Genomic DNA, 16209 nt, shown 5'->3' on the forward strand with positions numbered 1-16209 from the left:
GATGAAACTGGTACTGATTTCAAATTACTATTTCGGGGAGAAGGGATTGTCCTCTTGTCTTTCGGTTTTGTGTCTTGTATTTCTCCAAAGAGGGGATCGACAGCAATGTTTGCTTGCCTTTCAATGAAATTTACAAGTTGTGGGAACTTAGCTCTTCTGTGTGTACGCTCATAATAATCATATGATACAGTCCTCCACCTCTCTCTGTGCTTGAAAGGCAGTTTTGATAAGACAGATTTCAAGTGTGTAGGATTGTTCATGTCTTGCAGAATTTCATTATTGCTCATAGCATTGCAGCATGTTCTCAAGAAGAGTGAGTATTTATGTAGGGCTTTGCCATCTTCTGATCGGATTGCATCCCAATTCAGAATTTTTTCCTGATAGGTAGCAGCAATAAGAACCTCATTTCCAAAATGTTTGCGTAGCAGTCGTTTTGCTTTCACATAGCCTTTTTGGGAATCCATGTGAAGGCAGCTTCTCACAAGTGTCTTTGGTTGTCCATCTGTAAACTGTTCTAGAAAGAGCAGTCGATCTCTGCTGTTACTTGTCTTACTTTCTACACAATGTTCAAATGTACTAATGAAAGAGACATAACTTAATGGATCACCTTTAAAAACAGGAATTTCTCTAGAAGGCAAGAGTGAGAACCTCTGTTCTTGAATTAACATTTCTGTGATTTCATTTTGTTTTCTCAAAATGTCTATCATGGCTCCGCCTGGTTGAACATTAAACTGAGCACCATCTTGTAAGCTAAGGTTTGGGTTAGGCTGTTGGGGTTGTTGGTGAGCAACAGGCATTCGTGACCTTGTAGGCTGCTGAGCCATTTGTTTCTGTGGCTGCCGTAATTGGCCACTAGGGGCATGCTGAGACCTTTGTCTCAGTGGTGGACGTGAAGCAGCTCCTTCAACTTCATCATCTTCATCACCGTCATCATCATCATAATCCTCATCATCCCTTTCATCCTCATCCTCTTCATATTCATCATCCTCCTCTTCATCATCCAATCCATAATTATCAACCTTCTGGCTGTCCACTGGTAAGGATTGCATTGAGGCAAAATATTCATTGATGTGGAGCAAGGGGTTAATATCAGACTTAGTGTCTACATGTTTAGTGACATCCAATACTTTTAACTTGGCATCAGCAGCTGCAATTTCCACTTCCAATTCAAATGCTTCCCTTTTTGCTTTAAGCTGTGCCTCCTCCAATTCAAATGCTTGCCTTTGCTTAAGAGCAGCAGCACGTGCAAGTAGGGCTGCCCTTTCGGCCTCTGCCTGTCTTAATGCTGCGGTGCTTGTAGTGGTTTTCATTTGCTTTCTACTTATCATGCCAACTGATACATTGCCAAATGATTTGACACTAAGTGCTTGTGTCACTTGTGTCACTTCTGGTGCCACTTCTGCTGGCTTTTGTGCCATAGCTGCAGGGGCGTTATTTATCCATTCTAAAACTTTGTCATGAAATTCACATATGCTTTTGAACTTAGGCCTGTACCACTGATCTTGGTCTTCTGAAGCTTCCTCTTCTGATAATAGCTGCTGTACTGATTTGTGAAGTAATTTGAAGTCATTTGTTTTAGAATTAAATTCATTGTATTCTTGCTTAACAATTTCAACATTTCTGTAATCAACCATAAGTGCTTGTAACACATTTCTTTTGCTTGTGAGTTGTCCAAGTTTTGCTTTTCTTGCATTACATTGCTTTGCATAATTAGCTTCAAGTGCCCTTTGAGTGGGCTTCACTTGTCTTTTTCCCTCAACCACAGGCAATTGACCACTTTTATCAGAAGTGTGAACGGTGGTAACTTCAGTCACTATCACTTCACTAACAGCTTCAGGTTGGCCTAACTCCTCCTTATCATGTGCAGACATCGTTAAGCAGCATTTATTGTCCAAATCCAAACTTATATCAATGCACAGGGTTTATTTAATGGCGACATATATTCATCCAAATCCTCAATAAATGCGCGATTTTCGCGTTCATTTATCCATGTGACGTCGCACATTCCATTAACTTCAATAGCGTGACACATCCATTAGATCCTTTTGATCCATCCAATTCCATTCATTGTGTCCGTATCAGAGAGATTTTCAACTTGAATGTAGGGCCAATATGCCTATCGACGCCAGGATACGTCTTTTCAACGCGCTCACACACTTGGACTTGGGCGTCTTGTTACTCACTGTTTGATGTTTGTTGATTGTTGCATCTTGGCGGATTGAACAGGTTGATTTCGAACAGGTCGATGTATGGAATGAGTCGTGTAAAAGTTTCAAATGATAAGGGGGGCGGGGGGCAAACAAGAACAGGCTCCAGACTTAAACTAAAATGGTTTCAAAACAAACAGGCGCAGCATAAGGGTTCAAATAAACTCAAAATAATTCGGTTCAAAGTCTTTCATTCCTAATCTGCGCTGTGTGTGTGTGTGACGAGCGAGCGGTTGAAAATCTGTTTCTCCTCTGGCGTCCTGCTACACACAGCTGTGGCCTGATTAATAGGGAACCATGGTGCCATTTTCCAAGGCGACCAGTGGGGGCGCCATTTAGTCAAAAAATATGAAATCAAATTAAATGGCTCCTACACCTAGTATAGAGCCCTTGGGGGACTCTGTTCAATGAAGTACATAGGGCGTTCTATATGTTGATTATTGATTTTATTATTACAATTATTACTTATGCTGCTGCAATGTCTGGAAAAAAATAAGATTTACTCAACTTAATGTGTACCTGTTCGTTATACAAGATGTAACAATAAAGACTACCTTGAACTGAGCATCATCGGGTGTCAGTGGGCTCATCCACAGGTAAGGAAATGCACTGTGCATTAGTTATTCCATCACAAAGCTGTTTAATGAAATTAAAAGCCAAAATTTCAGTTGTACTGGTTGCTGGGGAGTGTCTGAGAGGGGTATTTTCTTGATTTCAACTGTCATTTCCTTTTTTTGATTGCCATCAAACATGGTATCTATCACTTCAGTCATACATTCTTTGCACAAGTTGCACAGAATCGAGCATTATTTTCCACCACGGAGTACTGTCCTCCTGACCCCGCCCCTCGCTACTGCAAAGCGATAGGGAAACGCCGGTCGCATTCTGGACAGACTGACGACAGGAAGTGATGCCCATAATTCGAAAAGTAAAATCTTACTTAAAAAAGCTAATCTCCGGGAATAAATTGTTTGTTTGGGGATGAAAGAGGGGGGAAATTACGATATGAAATTATGATAAAGCAGACGTAAAGAAGATGTAAATTGTATCCACAACCTGTAAGTATTTATAGAATGTATTTATAATCTGCGGGAAAAGCACTAATGGAGTTTGTTTACTATACCAATACTGTCGGTGACTCTGCGGGAGGTTTAAACAATCAATGAAGTTAATGCTGCTGTTCCCCGCACAGATTATGCATGGAGCAGTCCTACATTCGGAGCACTGCGTGCAGTGGAGACAACAGAGCATTTTGATGTGTTGCACCACGGTAACGGCTCACAGATCATACAAATAATATAAATTAGAATGAGCTAATTTGCCCATAGTCTAGAGATACTGTCGTTGAGTCCGGACTTTGAGGATCACTGATCTGGGGTTTAAGTGAGGAAAGTAGTTTGTCAGCGCAAATCTTAGAGAAGCCTTGCTGAAGTCAAGACGGTGCATTAGTTGAAGACAGTCAAAGTATTCCTTTATGGACAAGTCTATTGTCTATCATGCTTCTCTTGTTGTTGTTACGGACTAGAATCTTCAGAGATATCCTGTGTGACTCATGCAACGGTGCAAACCTGCGAGTGTATCATCCTCGTCCTTCCAGATTCCACAGACAGTGCACAGTAAGATAACAAGTGTTAATTTAACTCGGAGAGTGTACAAATGTCCAATTCGGTAACATTTGTACACTCTCTAAGTTACAAATAGAGTAAATGAACACTGGATTTTGCTGTGTGGGGCCAATGAGAGCAGGAACGAATGAGACGTAAGCTAGTTGACTAAATGGGAAATTCACAGGGAGGCGGACCCAGGATGTGTGTGACAGAGAGTGTATGTGACAGCGAAATAACACTCATTAATTCATAAACAGCAGGCCACAAATAGAGCTACGCGTCTTCGAGTGGAGCCACTGGGGAGGATGTGGGGAGGAGACACTGGGTCGTCTAATCACTGTAACTTTTCCACATTATCCTGATTCGACAGCTGGGAAGCCAATGAAAAGACAGCACAAATAGAATCTAGTTACCAGGGCAAAGATACCCTGCCAGAACACATGCTGTGTCTGGGTTCAACAGCCTTGATTACTCCCCGAGACACCACATGCTTTTGGCTAGGGGTGTCAAACAACAACAGAACATAAGAAATGCTCCACTTTCCCTTCTTTACTTAACCCATTAAAACCGGGAACGCATTTGTGTAAGCACTTAAACCATTATTTTATACTTTGGCTATTCAAAAATAGGATATATACAAGCTCATAGCGCGGCACTGAGTGCTGTAGATGAGATATGAGCTTGTAGATCTGCTGTTTATGAAAGATCGTGAACATTTTTGCAAATCTTTGAATATATATATTTTTAAAGCAAAAACATTTTACTCAAATCTTTGCTTCCGGGGGTCCGCGGCCCAAATACATATAATTTTGGAGGCCCTTGACATGACAAAGTTTGAGAACCACTGATATAACAACATACGTTTTTCAGAAAACTCTTGTAGGATTTAGAAGACGTTTGTAGAATCGGAACCTCATGCCTTAATGGGTTAAAACTAAATATTTACTAACTATTGTTTCTGAGATAAAAGAATAAGAGTGAGAGAGCGACACAGAGAGAAACCATTGTACTACCGGGAGAAACTGCGATGAAATATGGCACTCTGGAGTGCCGTTGACACTAGTTTCAGCACGTGGGTTGTTTTTGTACCGTTGTTTTTGTAACACTAACGCATAAAAAACACAACATGCTGGCTCCAGTGAAGCTCTATGGAATCTGTATAAAGGTTACCTCTTGCATGTGGTGTCTTATTTGAAGAAAGAACCCATGCATGATCCATACCAAAATCTAAATTTTTAAAAGGGATTATTAATCTTATCTAAAATATACAGTATATACATATAAGTTGAATCATCATATTTTCTATAAATGCTAATTTCTGGGCCTGGTGTTGTTCAGTGCAGCAGTCCTTTTAACAATCAGTTGACCTTGGTTCAAGAACGTGGAAACAGTAGAAATGTACCGTTTTCATCTCTCACAAATTAAATTCAAATGGACTTTTGTCCACCAGTTTAATGACTTCAGTCACCATTCAAAAGGAAATGTTTAATATGTTATGTTAAGGATGTTACATAATCCGTCCTCAATGAGTTTTGTCCTGAATGGACAAAACAATTAAATGTGGTGGAAACGTAATTTTGTCTGGATAGTGAGCATGTGTGTTTCTGTGATTACCTTGTCACAATGTAACTCAAGGTTGACGTCTCCTTTGTTTGTGGTTAGGCGGACGTAACCCTTCTTTTTCACGTACTGGTAGCGAACAGTGTCATCCGCGATGGCCTCTGTAAAGGTCAACAAAGTCTCATCAGAGGCCCCTGCGACAAATGGTCCTTAACACCAAACAGTGTGTACTCCTTTGAAAAAGGGTACCAAGTGAAACAGACAGCAATTGATGTCATCTACTCTGGCCACTCCGGGTAGATTTGTGTTTCATTTAACCTACCTGCTACATGTGTGGTGGCAGGAGTCATGGCGGTGGACGTGAAAGAGGCTGAAACTCTGCCTGTGGAGTAGTGAGCCTGTGAAAAAAAATAAGACAAGAAATATACACTATAAATAACATAACATACACACACAGTATATTAACGGAATGTTAATCAAAGGCTAACATTACACACACACTCCTCCCGCCCAACACTCCCTGCTGACAGGTGCCACCCCAGCCCGTAGGACTATGTGCAGTGACAAATATCACACTCCCTGCCCGGCTTCCCTAGACCACCATGGGTTCCCAAACTTTTCAGCCCGCGACCCCAAAATAATGCGGCCATTGACTCGCGACCCCACCTAACCCTCGAGGTAATTTATGCACATAAACTTGCACGTTCGTGTGCATTTGTAATGTATTAAAATGGTAAAATGTACTGTTTGTAATCATTTTTAGAGTAGATTTCATCCATTCTGTAAAAAAAAAAAAAAAAAAAAAATTATGACCCAAGATAATTTCGCGACCCCACCGTCAGTGTCCCGCGACCCCAAGTGGGGTCGCTACCCCAACTTTGGGAACCCCTGCTTCTAGACACCGCAGATGCACCGCGGTGGATTTGAACTCCTAGACTCCGCGGTGGTGGGCAGGTACTTAACCACTGCATCACCCGAGCGCCAGGCTAAATCATGTCTGTTCACCTTTACATAGCAACATTTGTAGTTTCCAGTAGGGTTTACCTTAACCACACTCACCGCCAAAGGGGAGAATTCTCCCCTTTTCAGTCAATGGTGTTTAACGCCAAAGGGGAGAATTCTCCGCTTTTAATAAAAAAAAATTATTTTGTTTTTGAATTCCTAAAATGTTTCTCAAATTTTTGAGTATAAATGTATAACCCTAACCCTAACGAATTAGGAGATATAAAAAAAACAATTAAAAAAAAACCATTCACTTCAATGTTAAAAAATAAACGGACAAATAATTCAAAATTTTTCTATAAAAAAAAAATTATTAAAAACCCTGGCAGTGGGTGATTTTATTATGAATAAACTTTGGCGGTGAATGTGTTAAGGGATAGTTCACCCCAAAAAAAAGTGTTTTTCCTATCGATTAGGCACCCCATGGAGACTTGAATTCATGGATGTTTTTTGTCTTTGTCGCATTCCTAAGCCAATAATTTGATGACCAGCGGACCATTAGTAGGTAGCGGTTCCGGTAGGAGACACGAAGGAGACTCTTTGTGTCTCCTACCGGAACCACTGCCGGTCATCAAAAAATTGGCTTAGGAATACGACAAAAAAAAAAGAAAAAAACTGTGCATTCTCATCACCACATTTTGGCCATTCCTAATGATGCACATTCATTCATTCAAACCTTTATTTATTCTCGCAGGGACATGAGGTTGCCCTCATTTACAGTGTCGTCGAGATACAGTACAAATTCAATACAATTGAATTCACACATTAACCCATTAAGACCTGAGGCCGATTCTACAAATGCCTTCTAAAATCAGTAGTTTTCACACTTTGAAGATTAAAAAAAATATATATCAAAAATATATCTGATATTTTTGAATAGCCAACACAAACATCTAAAATGACACAGATGCTTTCCTGGTTTTAAATGAGTTAATAATCTCCCTTCCATATGATATATATATATTTTTTAAAGAGTTGCAGACATTTGTGGGTAGGTTTACAATCAAGGTTTTAAATTGACCATATGTTATATGAGAGAACTCATCTTCACTGTGGTCATTCCAAGCGGCTGGGGCACTAAAACAAAAGGCTGTTTTACCCATTTCAGTCTGTACTCGGGGGACCTTTAGCGTGAGGCAATCATTTGAGCGTGCCATATACAGTATGTTCCACGATTCCAATCTAGCAAAGATCTAATATACAGTGGTAGTGGTGTCCCGTCAACAGATGATGCCAGAACCAAATTTGGTGTCAGTAATCCAAAAGTACAGACAGTGCCAGAGTCAAAGCATGAGTCAGCAATCCAAAAGAACAGATGTCAAAGTCAAAACTCCTGTTTTGACTCTAACAAAGACAAATTTACATTCAAACATTTTAAAAAATCCAACTTGTTGACACTTTTGAAAGCTACACCAGAAAACACTGATTGAATCTGAATCCTTCATAATCACAAAAGACCTTTTCAGCTTCACATTCAAATAAATATATTATAAAATAAAATATTGTCTAAAACTAATATACTGTATTATTTTGATATAGGTTCGATTACCGAATTGCATTTTTAAGGCTGATACCGATATGACATTTTAATCGTGCATCCCTACTGCAATCATATGTTTGCTTGATGCTCTAAGAAATTGGTCTCATCCCTTGTATCAAGTGGTTGCAGTAAGCACAGACCAGCTGAATAGTTAAGTGTGATTAGGAACATGTATGGTAATACATTACCTACGACATTACTCATAATGCAGTCGGTCTGAAACAAGTTAAGAGAAAGAAATCTTGGCTAGACGAAAGGGGAAGGGATAAATGAGCTTGCAAAAATCTTCAGCCTTCTCCGCAGACATTCTTGAGTAAATGATGTATTTTTCTGCTCTACTTGTGGTGCTAAACGCTGGATGAAAGAGCAGAATTCACCTTGTGTGCTCCGTCTGACCTATATTCCCTGTTCTCGCGCACGTTACCTCAGCTGTGATGTCTGGGAGTCTCAAAAAGCAGAGAGCATTTAAGGAGAAGCCTTACATGAGAAGAGACATTGGTGCAACATCAAAGGAGAGCTGATAACCAGAGGAAAAGCACTGGAGTAATGAAAAACTGAATCGACCCCGTCATCCAATAAGTGAAGTCAGCGTTTAATACTGGTGCATGAGATATATATATATATATATATATATAGATATATATATATATATATATATATATATATATATATATATACATATATATATAAACACACACACACATATATATATCCGGTCTTTGACACTTTTTTTTCTCTCTATGCAGTAATTAAGCTCACACATTTCGTGTTAGTAGGCCTGAATGTACTAGAATATAATCAACACAAGGGATGTTAACAAACTGAACAAGCCGGTGAGGTAGCCAACTCGGTACTTGGAATTGAACTGGAAGAACCCCTCTCTATCCGGAAGAACCCCTCCCATCCCCTCTACGATATGAGCTGGCGGGGATGAGGAGCACAGTCAGCCACAGACTCATTCCCCCTCAGCACATAGGCTACACAACCGAGCTTGACCCCCATTAAGTCTGTTCTGGTCTATTAGGATTACCGACTACTGCTTTGATGATCTGGCACTGTCTGTTCTTTTGGATTGCTGACTCCTACTTTGACTCTGGTACCGTCTGTAACTTTGGATTACTGACTCCAGTTTTGACACTGGCATCATCCGTTCTTTTGGATTACTGACTCCTGCTTTGAATCTGGCACTGTCTGTAGACTCTTGCATTGACTCTGGCGCCAGCTGTACTTTTGGATTACTGACTCCAGCTTTGACTCTGGTACCCTTGCACATATTACTATATGGATGTGTGTACACCACAGAACCCTGACAGATGCCTGTTGAGAGGCTTAATAATATTTATTGTTGAGAAGACACTTTACATAATATATGCTTCCAGATTCTCACTGTTGAAGGCCTGTTGACAGACACTGTATACTCACTGTTGATAGTCTGCACATTTATACTTACAGTACAATTATTGACAGACTGTACATATGTTAAACATGTATTCAGAGACCCAGTGCAGAGATAAGTCTAACTATTTATTTACATTATTATTATTTTAATGATCTATCTTGATTTGGTTCTTGACTCTAAACTGTACCTCTCCTGTTTCAGAAAGTTTAAAAAGGTGTAGTAAGTGATTTTTCTTTTGTTAAACTATTTGCTAAATAGCTCTATATTGTGATAGCAATCATTGCTATTGACAATCTTATCCATTGCTATAGTTCACTAATTGTATCCAATCAAGAGACAGAACTCATACAGTATACAGGAAATTGGAAGTGATGACACAAAGAAATGAACAAAATTGAAAATGGAACACTATAAAGTTGAAGCTAATGAATGGGTACTCTCTCCTGTACCCATATTTTCTGTTCATTAAAGAGACGGGGAGACGGGGAGATCTCTGTCGTTAATGAACTAACACTCCATATCTGAATGTAGAGCTTTAACCTTTTCACTCTGAATGTAGAGCTTTTCACAGGAATATCTTATTTTAACCAAAATATACCACTTACGCTACATTTAAATGTATACAGACTACAAAATAAGCATAACCAATATTGGAGTGCTTGCAGTAAGAGTTACATGAAATATGTACCGTCTGTCCCCCAGTTGCACTCATGATGGGGATGGAGGATGGGGGGGGGGGTGTAGTGGGTGAGTGAGGATGAATGTTTTAAACCCAACCACTTTTTAAATAAATAACAGAGGACCCTGCTCATTTCACTGTTCTGAGGACACTTCTAGTGCCAGAGCGTACAGTCACTCGTGTGGCTCCCTCGTGTGGCCAGTTTAAGTATCGCACTCCCCTCCAAACTAAGTACCCGCTAAAAGAGATGAGATAATGTAAATGGTCTTACAGCGTTAAGCTTGTCGGTCTTCTTGGCCTCCGGTTCTTTCATGGTCGCGGCCAAGAGCTTGTCTCCCTTGTAGTCCTTGTATAGCTCGGCAAGCGTCTCCTTTGTCTCCAGATTGGTGGTCCTCAGGTGGTATTGCGGATCCAGCTTTGCCTTCTCCTCATCTGCAACATGCCAGGAGGACAAAAAGCAGGAAAGAATTCAAGAAAATAATAATACTAAATCACTCCCCTCTGTCTTTCAATTAAATTAAAGGCTATTGCTAGGCTGGGATGGAGACAACATAAATCCCTTATAGTTACCACAGGCATCTATTAAACTCCTGAGAAAAGGTGGGCATGGACTAATCAACATTCCTAAAAAGGAATCCTCACATTATCAAATTCACACCGAGGGGATTGCGGCCATGTACATGATACCCACCGCTGTTGAGACAGGGGCATGCATACCTGGATCTAACACTTTGAGGTTGTTTTTCACATGAAAGAAGTTGGAGACATTGAACTTGTCCAGGTTTGTGGGATCCTGCAGAGAAACCAAGAAACAAAACCTAAGTTGTCCGTCAGATTTTAAAGCATTTTCCAAATCAATTACTGAGATCATGTTTCTTACAGTAATACAGTTTCAAATTTGCAGGCAAACACAACACGAGAACCCACCTGTAGCACTATGATGTCCTGTCTGGTGAATGGTTCGTCAGTCAGCAGATCTTTGAAACTCTTGGTCTTAATATTGAGTTGCTCAACAGCCTGAGGACAAGCAGACGTACAGTAAAACCAAGGTTGTCTGTGTGTGTGTGTGTGTGTGTGTGTGTGTGTGTGTGTGCTTGATTGTCAGAATTAAAACCTTGAACTGTATCTGTAATGTAAAAGAGTGTGCAGATTTGTGTTGTGCAAGTGCATGAGCTCACCAACCTCGTTAGAAAACACATTGCCAGTGACCTTGTTACAAACAATATGGGAATTGTTTGTGAAGACAGTGTACAGAACTGGGCAATGATATTTTCCTAGAAAAAGAAAAGCATCAAGTACGTAAGAATTTTAAGGACACAGAATCCATATCTAACCAATATTTTTATGGTATGGCTCTGCAGGAGGCTAGCCATCTATGAGGCAAGGCAAGTTTATTTTTAAAGCATATTTCAACAACAATGCTGTTAACCTGAGACCTGATGCTGATTCTATAAGTGCCTTCTAAATCAGTAGTTCTCAAACTTTCAAGATTTTTCAAAAATGTAAAGAAATAGCAGATGTACAAGCTCGCAGTGAGCTTGTATTATCTGCTATTTTTTAATAGCCAACGCAAAAATCTAAAATGACACAGATGCTTTCCTGGTTTTAATTGGTTAATGTAGTGAATTAAAACAAATGCCCACTTACTTACCATCACTGTTCTTGGCGACGCTGAGCTTAATTAGGGACTTTGCTTCAAGCTTCTGTGGGAAATGCAAAATAAACAACCAAAGAAAATGTGTTGAATACATGTGCAACAGCAACTGTTTTAAAAGGGGTTACTTAGGAATATAAATCAATTATTTTCCTTTCAGGGCATAAATAAAATAAAAATAAAACAGTACTAGAGTTTCAAGCCATTTAATTAGTTCATTGTAATTCACTTGCTCACTGTTGATATTTTTAGTCACTTATCTTTCATTCGATTAATAACTGGCTGTTTTGCAGCCACTTTTGTGCATTTCACACCTTTCTTTATTTGTCAAAGAAAATGAAGAATACTAATTCCTTTTGGATGGTTATATGAATTTAACAGGTTTATTATTCTAAATTGAACATACTAATCAATTCATAGCAGTTCATAAGAGATCAGATGTTTTAGTGACAAATAGCAGCGACTAGTAAGAGACTGAAATTGTGAAAGCCACCCTTTTACCAAGATAGCCAATACAGAACCAAGAGAGTTCAAAGCAGGTATAATATAAGAAGTCGGCTTTGCTAACAGGTTCTCTGGTATCTTGAGGTTTCCATACCTCTCCAGAGATGGGGTTGGTGCCATACCTCTTGATCCATGGAACAATGCTCCTGAAACAGAGAATACAATGTATTTGCTGTAGCCTCGCGTGGCCAGACAATATCACACGACACACTGCGTGGATATTAGTCTGGTCCCTATCAACGATAGATTGTTTTCTAAGGGGCGGTTACAAAAAGATCCAAACGGACTCTATTGGTTAGACCTAAACCAATCAGAGCAGTGCTTCCTTGTTCACGAACTAATCAGAGCAGTGCTTCCTTGTACGTCATTGCTCCAAATAAGGTGATAAGCCCGCCCACATTTGGATACTGGGCCCTGGTTGGCTCCACACCACTGCGGAGGGAGAGAAATGGAATCTCTATGGAGGGGGGCCAGACCTAATCTGCCGAGGGCTAAAGTGCGATGCGATTTTGCAAAGGCAGATTCGGCTGGAACCAGGCTATATTTGCTGTAGACTTAAAAAGAATCCACAATACATCGCTGCGTTTTCTTCAAGAGTATGTGTGTTCAAGAATACCAAATCAAAAATTCAGTGTCAGGACACGATACTTTTATCCTGTGGTTTTAGGTCTGTCCCCTCATAGTCGATTAGTTGGACTATTGATAAATCAACGATTAGCTTGGTCTTAGTGGACTCATCAGACTTTATCAGAATTGATATGAATTATCGATACAGATTGTGAGTTGTGACAAAAATAATCGCAATCTTATGCTGAATCAAAACATTTCTGATGGGGTTCCCTTGCTAGCAGACAATTATTTATGGATGCATCAGTTCAAGCAAAGAAAATACAAGTTGCAGTCAATATGTCACATACAGCCAAACACCTTTTTTGGTACCGTCTAAGTGGACATTTGAGATAATAGTCATTAAATGTCGTCAGTGAGCAACACATTACTCACAGCAGGTCAAAGACGACTCCCTCATCAGTACACATAGGATACTCCCATGGCTGCAGCGACAAGCTGAAATATGTAAGGGGCAGAGTTTACTTTAACTCACCAAAGAATATTCTATCAGCGGCATTCTTGTAAAATGCATGATGGTAGCAATGCATTACTGTATCCCGCATACAGCTTTTCACTGTGATGGCAGTCACTCAGCAGCGCGTGATTTGGGAACCACTGACCAAAAACCCCGCCCCCGCAGAGCCGCAGGAATCCAAACCGTGCCCCGGACCGTCTACATTGGCTGGCTATTTCCTGTTGCTGTTAAAATACGCTAGTCTGTTATAGGTTAATAATTGCTTCTCCGCTGGCTTTATTATTAAAATACGGTAGTCTGTTATATAGGTTAATAATTGCTTCTCTGCTGGCTTTATTATAGGATTAGATTAGTGTGTTTTAACAGCGACAGTTGACAAACGGCCGTGCGGCTCCCCAGGGGCGGGCTTTGCCCAAAGCTCCGGTTTGTTCCCAAATCACGCCTCAGCAGCATCTTTCAACTTAACATCACGCGTTTACCTGCAGTGGTCAAATGGAAGCCGTCTGAAATTTGACCGTGGGATCTCTGAAATAGTGAAAGACAATAGGGACTCATAATAAATGTCTGGCACATGTTCATAAACATTGTCTTATTAGAGTAAAGTTAAATGTAGTGCAAGTGATATTTTTTGGTTGAAACAAAAAGGTTTTTGTCTAAAGGTTAAAGCTCCATATTTGATAGTAATCATGACTACTATAGTGTTTGTTCAGTAACAGGGGTCTCCCCATCTCTCCAGATCTTTAATAAACATAAAATGCATTTTCAGGTGGGTTGCCAATTTCAGCCAATCAGGAGAGAGTACCCATTTATTGTTTTATAGTGTTCCAGATCCAATTTTCACACCTGTAGGAGTTCGCTCTCCTGATTGGATAAAAGTTGGTATACCGACCTGAAAATGCATTAGATTCTCTGTACTAAACAGCTGGAGACTGGAGAGAGAATCGAGACTCTGAAAAACCACTCTTTAGCAATGATTAATATCCGATTATAGAGCTATTTAACACTTACTTTAACCAAAAATATCACTTTCTGGCACTTTTAAAGCCTAGTTGAGAGGAACAGAGAGCTATACCTGCTCGTTTCCCTCCATAGAAATGAGTGTACTCCGCACAGGTGATGTACCTGTGAAGAGATGACATCCATTAGTACACAGTAAGGATCCTCAGTGTACATTTAACTCTGAGAGGGGACACATTGTGTACCCTCTCAAGAGTGAACACATCCAATAAGGGTCCAAATAGGTTATTCAACCCATTAACCATTATACCTTTCAGGACGGGTTCCTTGCTATGTACAGTATACTATATAGCAACATACATTTTATTTTATTTTTGAATACATATTTGAAGTTTTTCAGAAAACTTTAGGTCAGGATTTAGAAGGCGTTTTAGAATCGGGCTCAGGTCTAAATGGGTTAAGACCGGGAAAGCATCTGTGTCATTTTAGATTTTAACCACTTTAACCATTATGTCTATACTTTGGCTATTCAAAAATAGCAAATTTACAAGCTCATAGCTTGTCACTTCGTGCCGCGCTATGCGCTTGTAGATCTGCTATTTTTGAAAAAGCATGAACCTTTGTGCAAATCTTTGAAAAAAAGCGAATTTTACTCAAATCTTCTCTTCTGGGGGAGGAAAACTACATGCATTGCTTTGTTTTTAAAAAACTGTAAAGCTAGCCTTGGATCAAGACTATCATTGATGTTTTTTTTTATAGATTTTTACATTTACATAACATAGATACGAAAGTAAAAGTCAGACTCGATAAAAATACATCTATGATCACAACGCCACACATTGTGAGCTTGTAGATCGGCTATCTTCAAATGGCCAAAATGTTTATAGGGCTGAAGTGGTTAATGTATGTTTTTTGGAAAAATTGTCGAAATCTACAAAGTACCTAGTAACTAAAGTATTCAAATAATTGTAGTGGAGCAAAAGTATAATAAATGTCTCTGAGATGTAGTGGAGTAAAAGTATTGAAAATTGGAAATAACCAGTAAAGTAAGAGTACCTCAAAATTGTACTTAAGGTAGGGTAAGTGTTATTGTTTGGTATTATTATTATTTTTGTTAAAAAAGGTTAAAGTACTATATTCTGATAGTAATCATTGCTACAGAGCGTTTGTTCGGTCACATCACATGGGTCTCTCCAGCTCTTTAGTAAACAGAATATAGTACATTTTCAGGTAAGTGACAAAATGTTCTTTCTGTACATTTTCTGTTTAATCAAGAGCTGGACAGACATGGGAGACTCCTTTTACTGAACAAACACTCTATAGCAATGAGTACTATCAGAATATAGAGCAATTTAACACTTATTTTAATCAAAGTAAATCACTTACCCTACCTTTAAGTACAGTACCTGAGTAAATGTACTTAGTTAGTTACTTTCCACCACTGATTAAAACAGACACACACATGGCGTAAACATACATTTAACCGTTAACGTTACTAACGTTGGAAGGATTTAACGTGAACCTGTTCTTAGGAAAATGTCAAGGCAAGCTTTTACTTACATTTTATCTTTCTGGTGTTGACGCTTCCCCATGGTTGCGGTTGTTTAATGTCTATAAATAGAAGAAATAATGTTTGTTTCTTAACTAAATAGCAAAACAATAACGCTAGATAAAGTGCTCCCTACTTTCTCTGCGTTTGTTTTCACAGCTCTGACTTCCGGAAACAACTCTTCTTCTTCCACCTCTTTTAGCTCCAGACTCTACCCTGGAAATCCGTAATGCTGCCCTCTACAGGATATTAAAAAAAAATCTCTCTCTGTCCTAATTGGTCAGTGGTTCTCAACCTGTGGGTCATGATTTGGGGGGGGGGGGGGGGGGGGCAGATGACAGTGGAGTGACAATTTTAAGACATTTCTAATACCTAAAAAAAAAAAAAAGAAAAGAAAAAAGACCATTATTGCATCAAAAGTAATCAACAAACTGTACTATAAAAACGGGTCAAACATTGGCCAAATT

At 39.4% G+C, this 16209-nt stretch overlaps 1 protein-coding gene across 1 annotated transcript in view; it reads right to left on the reverse strand.

Annotated features, from left to right (window-relative positions):
• Positions 1-15900, reverse strand: part of ppil2 (peptidylprolyl isomerase (cyclophilin)-like 2) — a 39690-nt gene extending 23790 nt beyond the window's left edge. The window contains exons 1-12 of the mRNA XM_080432751.1: positions 15754-15900; positions 14309-14358; positions 13716-13761; positions 13155-13217; positions 12247-12298; positions 11646-11697; positions 11177-11268; positions 10922-11011; positions 10712-10787; positions 10266-10426; positions 5697-5772; positions 5429-5535 (exon numbers count right to left, since the gene is read on the reverse strand). Coding sequence (XP_080288877.1) covers positions 5429-5535; positions 5697-5772; positions 10266-10426; positions 10712-10787; positions 10922-11011; positions 11177-11268; positions 11646-11697; positions 12247-12298; positions 13155-13217; positions 13716-13761; positions 14309-14358; positions 15754-15785 — 897 coding nt within the window. The 5' untranslated portion in view covers positions 15786-15900. The remainder of the gene's footprint in view (positions 1-5428; positions 5536-5696; positions 5773-10265; positions 10427-10711; positions 10788-10921; positions 11012-11176; positions 11269-11645; positions 11698-12246; positions 12299-13154; positions 13218-13715; positions 13762-14308; positions 14359-15753) is intronic.
• Between the last annotated feature and the right edge of the window lie 309 nt (positions 15901-16209).

The sequence above is a fragment of the Gymnoscopelus braueri genome (assembly GCF_963280865.1).
Source record: "Gymnoscopelus braueri genome assembly, chromosome: 7".
Classification (NCBI taxonomy): Eukaryota; Metazoa; Chordata; class Actinopteri; order Myctophiformes; family Myctophidae; genus Gymnoscopelus; species Gymnoscopelus braueri.